Below are 13,267 nucleotides of genomic sequence, written 5' to 3'. Positions count from 1 at the left end.
CACACAATAATAGAAGGGCACGAGAACGACCACTGCCACAGAACATTTGGGCATTGTTCAGGGAACCAATGGGAGTGCAACAAAGAGACAACCTTGTGTGTGTGTGTGTGTGTGTGTGTGTGTGTGTGTGTGTGTGTGTGTGTGTGTGTGTGCGTGCGTGCGTGCGTGCGCGTGCGTGCGTGCGTGCGCGTGTGTGTGTGTGTGTGTGCGTGTGTGTGTGCGTGCTAATGTAAAGGAACGTGAATGCATGTTGAGTCTTTTTCACCATGCCTTTAGAGTCTATGACCTAGAGGGAGGGGGACGTCATACAACGACACAGCCAATCAGAGACAACCCTGTTGGATTTATGCCAAGGTTTTTTAGGCTTGTAAGACTTTAGTGGAAGTGGCAAAAGCCAGCAGTTTAAAAAATAATAATCCAGAATGCCCTATACACCGTCCGGCTTCTTCTGTGACCGGCTGATCCGGGAGAGAGAGAGAAGAGATGGAGAAGGATCCCTCAGCAAGCCCCTGCGCTTCAGCGGACAGGACTTTACCGCACTCAGACAAGAGTGCCTCGCCAAGAAGAGCCTGTTTGAGGATGACACCTTCCCAGCCTCCGTGGAGTCTCTGGGCTACAAGGAGCTGGGACACAAGTCCAACAAGGTCAAGAACATCGTCTGGAAGAGACCCAAGGTAGGAGAGGAGGGGAGGTGGGGGGGGGACATACAGGAGAGGAAGATGATTCAATTAAGAGGGGGGAGGAATGGAAACACATGTGGGATGGTGTCCTACAATTACCGAGTCAACAACAAGATGCTTTGAAAAGGGATTCATGATGACAAAACATGTTGCGAAATCTTATCTGGAACTACATGTTCTGAACAGAGAAATCTAAGGACCTCTGTGAGGTACTTGTCACCATTCATTATGGGATGGAATCATGGTTGTTATGGCTGTTTGAAACATGGGACTGTCAGAAATGGTGGGGGGTGGGGGGGGCTGATTATATCAATCCGTGGCAAGGTTGATGTGAAGCTATGAATTAGTGAAGTATAGTTGATCTATTTGTTTGTAGAGAGATGCAAGGGACCTCACCATACGATATTACCACCATGCTAAAGTGTCGATACAATATGTAATGTGACTCTCACGATTCTACTGTATATATACTGCCATTTTTTTTATTTGCGATTTAATGTTCCAAATAAATTGCTCACTCTATGTCTGCTGCAGAGAGACGAGGAGAGAGTCAGGAGAAAATGAGTTCTGATCAGCTGTAAACATGTCGACTCACTATTTAAACAGAAGCTATAGAATTAAAAATAGCGGCGTTTTGGCGCAGGTACAGCCAACTAGCTAACATGCTAACATGCTAACGCTACCCACAGTAGCAAAATAATGATAATAATAATAGTCATAATCACATACACTGACCGAACAAAACATTAAGAACACCTGCTCTTTCCATGATACAGACTGACCAGGTGAATCCAGGTGAAAGATATGATCCCTTATTGATGTTACTTGTTAAATCCACTTCAGTCAGTGTAGATGAAGGGGAGGAGACGGGTTAAAGAAGGATTTTTAAACCTTGAGACAATTGAGACATGGATTGTGTATGTGTGTCATTCAGAGGGTGAATGGGCAAGACAAAATATTTAAGTGTCTTTGAACGGGGTATGGTAGTAGGTGCCAGGCACGCTGGTTGTGTCAAGAACTGCAACGCTGCTGAGTTTGCTCATGGTCAACACTTTCCTGTGTATCAAGAATGGTCCACAATGCAAATGACATCCAGCCAATTTGACACAACTGTGGGAAGCATTGGAGTCAACATGGGCCAGCATCCCTGTGGAACGCTTTCAACACCTTGTAGAGTCAACATGGACCAGCATCCCTGTGGAACGCTTTCAACACCTTGTAGAGTCCACATGGGCCAGCATCCCTGTGGAACGCTTAACACCTTGTAGAGTCCACATGGACCAGCATCCATGTGGAACGCTTTCAACACCTTGAGGAGTCCACATGGTCCAGCATCCCTGTGGAACGCTTTCAACACCTTGTAGAGTCCACATGGTCCAGCATCCCTGTGGAACGCTTTCAACACCTTGTAGAGTCAACATGGACCAGCATCCCTGTGGAACGCATTTCAACACCTTGTAGAGTCCACATGGACCAGCATCCCTGTGGAACGCTTTCAACACCTTGTAGAGTCCACATGGACCAGCATCCCTGTGGAACGCTTTCAACACCTTGTAGAGTCCACATGGACCAGCATCCCTGTGGAACGCTTTCAACACCTTGTAGAGTCAACATGGGCCAGCATCCCTGTGGAACGCTTTCAACACCTTGTAGAGTCAACATGGACCAGCATCCCTGTGGAACGCTTAACACCTTGTAGAGTCCACATGGACCAGCATCCCTGTGGAACGCTTTCAACACCTTGTAGAGTCCACATGGACCAGCATCCCTGGGGAACGCTTTCAACACCTTGTAGAGTCCACATGGACCAGCATCCCTGTGGAACGCTTTCAACACCTTGTAGAGTCCACATGGACCAGCATCCCTGTGGACCACGCTTTCAACACCTTGTAGAGTCCACATGGACCAGCATCCCTGGGGAACGCTTTCAACACCTTGTAGAGTCCACATGGACCAGCATCCCTGTGGAACGCTTTCAACACCTTGTAGAGTCCACATGGGCCAGCATCCCTGGGGAACGCTTTCAACACCTTGTAGAGTCCACATGGACCAGCATCCCTGTGGAACGCTTTCAACACCTTGTAGAGTCCACATGGACCAGCATCCCTGGGGAACGCTTTCAACACCTTGTAGAGTCCACATGGACCAGCATCCCTGTGGAACGCTTTCAACACCTTGTAGAGTCCACATGGACCAGCATCCCTGTGGAACTTTCAACACCTTGTAGAGTCCACATGGACCAGCATCCCTGGGGAACGCTTTCAACACCTTGTAGAGTCCACATGGACCAGCATCCCTGTGGAACGCTTTCAACACCTTGTAGAGTCCACATGGGCCAGCATCCCTGGGGAACGCTTTCAACACCTTGTAGAGTCCACATGGACCAGCATCCCTGGGGAACGCTTTCAACACCTTGTAGAGTCCACATGGACCAGCATCCCTGTGGAACGCTTTCAACACCTTGTAGAGTCCACATGGACCAGCATCCCTGTGGAACGCTTTCAACACCTTGTAGAGTCCACATGGACCAGCATCCCTGTGGAACGCTTTCAACACCTTGTAGAGTTCACATGGACCAGCATCCCTGTGGAACGCTTTCAACACCTTGTAGAGTTCATGACCCTGATGAATTGAGGCTGATCTGAGGGCAAAAGGGGGAGCAACTCAATATTAGGAAGGTGTTCCTAATGTTTTGTACACTCAAAATGTGTATATATATATTTATACAGTGCCTTCAGAAAGTATTCAGACCCCTTTTCCCACATTTTGTTACGTTACAGCCTCATTCTAAAAGGTATTAAGTCTGCGGAGGGAAGGACAGCTCATAACAGAGTCTGGAACATAAAACCAAATGGAATGGCATCAAACACATGGAAACCATGAAAACCATGGAAACCATGGAAACCATATGTTTGATGTATTTGATACAATTCCACCAGCCGTTAACCACGGGCCCGTCCTCCCAAAATTAAGGTGCCACAAACGTCCTGTGATATATATTATTATTATTATTAATTACTTATTTATTTCCAAATCGATACTTGTAGTCAAATATCAATATAATATCATCCAATAATAATGTAATAATATGTAACTGTATGGATTTGAATATTTCCCTTGTAGCAGTGAGGTAGTTTATTTCAAAGTCATATCCCTCTTAGGTCCCCCCAGATAGCTGATCCAAGTGTCTGTGTGTTTCTGTGTGTCACCAGGAGATCTGTGAGAACCCTCAGTTCATTGTGGGCGGAGCCAGCAGGACAGACATTTGCCAGGGAGATCTTGGTAAATATAAATGTTACCCCACACCACACTACACCACACTACACTACACCACACTACACTACACCACACCACACTACACCACACCAAACCACACTACACCACACCACACTACACTACACCACACTACACCACACTACACCACACCACACTACACCACACCACACCACACTACACTACACCACACTACACCACACCACACTACACCACACCACACCACACTACACCACACCACACCACACCACACAACACCACACTACACCACACCACACTACACTACACCACACTACACTACACACACCACACCACACACACCACACCTACACTACACCACACCACACTACACTACACCACACTACACCACACCACACTACACTACACCACACCACACTACACCAAACCACACCACACTACACTACACCACACTACACCACACCACACTACACCATACTACACCATACTACACTACACCATACTACACAATACTACACTACACCACACCATACTACACTACACTACACTACACCACACTACACTACACCACAATACACTACACCACACTACACCACACCACACTACACCATACTACACCACACTACACTACACCACACCACACCACACTACACCACACCACACTACACTACACTACACTACACCACACCACACCACACCACACTACACTACACTACAATACACTACACTACACTACACCACACCAAACCACACCACACCACACTACACTACACTACACTACACTACACTACACCACACCACACTACACTAAGCCACACTACACCACACCACACCACACCACACTACACTACACCACACTACACCACCCTACACTACACCACACCACACTACACCACACTACACCACCCTACACTACACCACGCCACACTACACTACACCACAGCACACTACACCACACTACACTACACTACACCACACTACACCACCCTACACTACACCACACTACACCACCCTACACTACACCACACCAAACTAAACCACACCACACTACACCACACTACACCACACCACACTACACTACACCACACTACACCAACCTACACTACACCACACCACAATACACCACACTACACCACCCTACACTACACCACGCCACACTACACTACACCACACCACACTACACTACACCACACTAAACCACCCTACACTACACCACACCAAACTACACCACACCACACTACACCACACTACACCACTACACTACACCCTACACCACACTACACCACACTACACCACACCACACTACACACACCCTACACCACACCTACACCACACTACACCACACTACACCACACCACACTACACCACACTACACCACCCTACACTACACCACACTACACACACACTACACTAAACCACACTACACCACACACACACCACACCACACCACACTACAATACACCACACCACACCACACCACACTACACTACACCACACTACACCACACCACACTACACCACACTACACCACACCACACTACACCACACCACACCACACTACACTACATCACACTACACTACACCACACCACACCACACTACACTACACCACACTACACCACCCTACACTACACTACACCACACTACACCACCCTACACTACACACACACCACACTACACCACACCACCCTACACTACACCACACCACACCACACTACACTACACCACACTACACCACACCACACTACACCACACTACACCACACTACACCACACTACACCACACCACACCACCCTACAATACACCACACCACACCACACTACACTACACTACACCACACTACACCACACTACACCACCCTACACTACACCACACCACACTACACCACACCACCCTACACACACCACACCACAGCACACTACACCACACCACACTACACCACACCACACTACACTACACCACACACACACACCACACCACACCACACCACACCACACCACACCACACCACACACACACCACACCACCACACTACACTACACTACACTACACAACACTACACCACACTACACTACACTACACACCACACTACACCACACCTCACACACTACACCACACTACACTACACCACACCACACTACACCACACCACACCACACTACACCAAACTCACACTACACTACACTACACCACACCACACCACACCACACTACACCACACCACACCACACTACACTACACCACACTACACCACACTACACTACACCACACCACACCACACTACACCACACCACACTACACCACACTACACCACACTGCACTACACCACACTACACCACACACACCACACTACACCACACTACACCACACTACACCACACCACACTACACCACACTACACCACACCACACCACACCACACTAATCTACACGACACCACACTACACCACACAACACTACACCACACCATACAACACCACAGCACACCACACCGCAGTACACTACAATACACCACACTACACTACACCACACTACACCACACAACACTACACCACACCACACCACACCACACTACACTACATTACACCACACTACACCACACAACACCACACCACACCACACACTACACAACACTACAATACAATACACTACAACACACCACTCTACCACACCACACAACACCACACCACACTACACTACACCACACCACACCACACTACACTACACCACACCACCACACACTACACTACACCACACACACACAACACTACACACACTACAACACTACACCACACTACACACACACCACACTACACCACACCACCACAACAGCACACCACACCACACTACACTACACCACACACCACACCACCCCACACCACACTACGCCACACCACACCACACTACACACACTACACCACACCCACCCCACACCACACTAACACCACACTGCACAACACTACACCAAATCATACAACACCACAGCACACCACACTACACCACACTACACCACACACACTACACTACACCACACTACACACACCACACACATACACCTACACCACACTACACCACACCACACACACACCACACTACACCACACAACACTACACCACACCATACAACACCACAGCACACCACACCACAGTACACTACAATAAACTACACTACACCACACCACACCACACTACACTACACCACACTACACCACACAACACTACACCACACTACACTACACTACACTACACTACACTACACTACACCACACCACACTACACTACACTACACCACACTACACTACACACAATACACTACACTACACTACACCACACCACACTACACTACACTACACTACACTACACCACACCACACCACACCACACCACACTACACACTACACTACACTACACCACACCACACCACACCACACCACACCACACCACACTACACTACACTACACTACACTACATCACACTACACTACACCACACTACACCACACACACCACACCACACCACACTACACAACACTACACCACACTACACAACACCACAGCACACCACACTACACAACACTACACTACACCACAACACACCACACTACACAACACTACACTACACCACACAACACTACACTACACCACACTACACCACCCTACACTACACCACGCCACACTACACTACACCACACCACACTACACTACACCACACTAAAAACCACCCACACTACACCACACCACACTACACACACCACACACACCACACTACACCACACTACACACACCACACTACACCACGCTACACCACCCACACTACACCTCACCACACTACACCACACTACACCACACCACACTATACCACACTACACCACCCTACACTACACCACACTACACCACACTACACTAAACCACACTACACCACACTACACCACACTACACCACACCACACCACCCTACAATACACCACACCACACCACACCACACTACACTACACCACACTACACCACACCACACTACACCACACTACACCACTCTACACTACACCACACCACACCACACTACACTACATCACACTACACTACACTACACCACACCACACTACACTACACCAAACTACACCACCCTACACTACACCACACCACACTACACCACCCACACTACACCACACCACACTACACCACACCACCCACACTACACCACACCACAGTACACACTACACCACACCACACACACCACACCACACTACACTACACCACACCACACCACACCACACTACACCACACTACACCACACTACACCACACTACACCACACCACACCACACTACAATACACTACACACCACACCACACTACACTACACTACACCACACACACCACACTACACACACCCTACACTACACCACACCACACTACACCACACCACCCTACACTGTACCACACCACAGCACACTACACCACACCACACTACACCACACCACACCACACTACACCACACCACACCACACCACACCACACCACACTACACACCACACACTACACCACACCACACTACACTACACACTACACTACACTACACAACACTACACCACACTACACCACACTACACCACACTACACCACACTACACCACACACACCACACACACTACACCACACCACAATACACCACACCACACCACACTACACCACACCACACACACTACACCACACCACACCACACCACACTACACCACACCATACACACCACACTACACTACACCACACCACCACTACACTACACCACACCACACCACACTACACTACACCACACCACACCACACACACTACACCACACTACACCACACTACACCACACTACACTACACCACACACACTACACTACACCACACCACACCACACATACTACACCACACTACACCACACCACACCACACCACACTACACCCTACACTACACCACACCACACTACACCACACCACACCCACTACACTACACTACCACACCACAGCACACTACACCACACCACACTACACCACACCACACTACACCACACCACACACCACACACACACACCACACTACACCACACCACACCACACCACACTACACCACACCACACTACACTACACACACTACACTACACTACACCACACTACACACACTACACCACACACACACTACACCACACTACACACACACTACACTACACCACACCACACTACACCACACCACACCACACTACACCACACACACTACACTACACTACACCACACCACACCACACCACACTACACCACACCACACCACACACACTACACCACACTACACCACACTACACCACACCACACCACACTACACTACACCACACTACACCACACCACACCACACACTACACCACACTACACCACACTACACCACACTACACCACACCACACCACACTACACCACACCACACTACACCACACTACACCACACCACACCACACCACACTACACCTACACACACCACACTACACCACACCACACCACACTACACCATACACCACACCACACCACACCACACACTACACTACACACTACACTACACACACCACACTACACCACACACACTACACTACACCACACCACACCACACACATACTACACTACATTACACTACACTACACCACACTACACCACACCACCACACACACACACAACACTACACTACACTACACTACACCACACCACACCTACACACACCACACCACACCACACTACACTACACCACACCACACACACTACACTACACCACACCACACACACCACACACTACACCACACAACACAACACTACACCACACAACACTACACTACACCACACCACACTACACTACACACACACATACAACAGCACACACACACCCACACTACACCACACCACCCCACGCCACACTACGCCACACCACACCACACTACACCACACTACACCACACCACCCCACACCACACTAACACCACACTGCACAACACTACACCAAATCATACAACACCACAGCACACCACACTACACCACACCACACCACACCACACTACACCACACAACACTACACCACACCATACTACACCACACTACACCACACCACACCACACTACACCACACCACACCATACTACACCACACTACAACACCACAGCACACCACACCACAGTACACTACAATAAACTACACTACACCACACCACCACACCACACCACACTACACCACACTACACCACACAACACTACACCACACTACACTACACTACACTACACTACACTACACTACACCACACACTACACTACACTACACCACACTACACTACACTACACTACACCACACTACACTACACACAGCACACCACCACACTACACCACACTACACTACACTACACCACACCACACCACACCACACCACACTACACCACACTACACTACACCACACCACACCACACCACACCACACCACACCACACTACACTACACTACAGCACACTACACTACACCACACTACACCACACCACACTACACCACACAACACCACACCACACCACACTACACCACACTACACCACACACACACAACACCACAGCACACCACACTACACACACTACACTACACCACACCACACCACACTACACAACACTACACTACACCACACACACAACACTACACCACACTACACCACACTACACTACACCACACCACACTACACTACACCACACACACACTACACTACACCACACTACACCACCACACCACACTACACCACACCACACTACACCACACCACACTACACCACACTACACCACACTACAACACACCACACTACACCACACTACACCACACACACTACACCACACCACACTACACCACACTACACCACACCACACTACCACCACACTACACTACACAACACTACACTACACCACACTACACCACACTACACTAACCACACACACTACACCACACTACACCACACTACACCACACCACACCACACTACACCACACCACACCACACCACACTACACCACACCACACTACACTACACACCACACACACACCACACTACACCACACCTACACTACACCACACACAACACACTACACCACACACCACTACACCACACCACACAACACACCACACCACTACACTACACTACACTACACTACACCACACCACACTACACTACACCAAACTACACCACCCTACACTACACTACACCACACTACACCACACCACCCTACACTACACCACGCCACAGCACACTACACCACACCACACTACACCACACCACACTACACTACACCACACCACACCACACCACACTACACCACACTACACCACACTACACCACACTACACCACACCACACCACCCTACAATACTCCACCACACCACACCACACTACACTACACTACACCACACTACACCACACTACACCACCCTACACTACACCACACACACTACACCACACCACCCTACACTGTACCACACCACAGCACACTACACCACACCACACTACACCACACCACACTACACTACACCACACCACACCACACCACACTACACACCACACCACACCACACTACACTACATTACACTACACTACACAACACTACACCACACTACACTACACTACACCACACTGCACCACACCTCAGCACACTACACCACACTACACTACACCACACCACACTACACCACACCACACCACACTACACCAAACTACACTACACTACACCACACCACACCACACCACACTACACCACACCACACCACACTACACTACACCACACTACACAACACTACACTACACCACACAACACCACACCATACTACACCACACTACACCACACCACACCACACCACACTACACACACACCACACCACACCACACTACACTACACTACACCACACCACACCATACACTACACACCACACTACACTACACCACACCACACCACACCACACTACACACCACACCACACCACACCACACTACACTACACTACACTACACTACACCACACAACACACACCACACCACACTACACCACACCACACTACACCACACCACACTACAACACCACACACACCACACTACACCACACTACACCACACTACACCACACTACACCACACCACACTACACCACACTACACCACACCACACCACACCACACCACACCTACACTACACGACACCACACTACACCACACAACACTACACCACACCATACAACACCACAGCACACCACACCACAGTACACTACAATACACTACACTACACTACACCACACTACACCACACAACACTACACCACACCACACCACACCACACCACACCATACTACACTACATTACACCACACTACACCACACAACACCACACCACACCACACACTACACTACACTACACCACACCACACCACACCACACCACACCACACTACACTACACCACACCACACCACACTACACTACACCACACCACACAACACTACACTACACCACACAACACAACACTACACCACACAACACTACACTACACCACAATACACTACACTACACCACACCATACAACAGCACACCACACCGCAGATCACTACACCACACCACCCCACGCCACACACCACGCCACACCACACCACACTACACCACACTACACCACACCACCCCACACCACACTAAGCCACACTGCACAACACTACACCAAATCATACAACACCACAGCACACCACACTACACCAAACTACACCACACCACACTACACCACACTACACCACACCACACCACACCACACCATACAATACACTACACACCACACCCACACCACACCACACAACACTACACCACACCATACAACACCACAGCACACCACACCGCAGTACACTACAATACACTACACTACACCACACCACACCACACTACACTACACCACACTACACTACACACACTACACTACACCACACTACACTACACTACACTACACTACACTACACTACACTACAATACACTACACTACACCACACTACACTACACTACACTACACCTACACTACACTACACAATACACTACACTACACTACACCACACCTACACCACACCACACCACACCACACTACACTACACTACACTACATCACACTACACTACACCACACCACACCACACCACACAACACTACACCACACTACACTACACCACAGCACACCACACTACACAACACTACACACTACACCACACCACACTACACAACACTACACTACACACACAACACAACACAACACTACACCACACTACACCACACTACACTACACTACACTACACCACACTACACCACACCAC

The 13,267-nt window shown here is 49.2% G+C and overlaps 1 protein-coding gene across 1 annotated transcript in view; it reads left to right on the top strand.

The window, feature by feature from the left end:
• The first annotated feature begins 422 nt into the window (after positions 1–422).
• The window catches only part of LOC135539247 (calpain-3-like), a 97,444-nt gene continuing 84,599 nt past the window's right edge, over positions 423–13,267 (top strand). Inside the window, exons 1-2 of the mRNA XM_064965070.1 lie at positions 423–674; positions 3,893–3,962. Of these exons, the coding sequence (XP_064821142.1) occupies positions 423–674; positions 3,893–3,962 (322 nt within the window). The remainder of the gene's footprint in view (positions 675–3,892; positions 3,963–13,267) is intronic.

Source organism: Oncorhynchus masou, unplaced genomic scaffold, assembly GCF_036934945.1.
Source record: "Oncorhynchus masou masou isolate Uvic2021 unplaced genomic scaffold, UVic_Omas_1.1 unplaced_scaffold_625, whole genome shotgun sequence".
Taxonomy (NCBI): domain Eukaryota; kingdom Metazoa; phylum Chordata; class Actinopteri; order Salmoniformes; family Salmonidae; genus Oncorhynchus; species Oncorhynchus masou.
The sequence above is the reverse complement of the archived record's forward strand: the minus strand, read 5'-3'. Positions and strand labels throughout refer to the sequence as shown.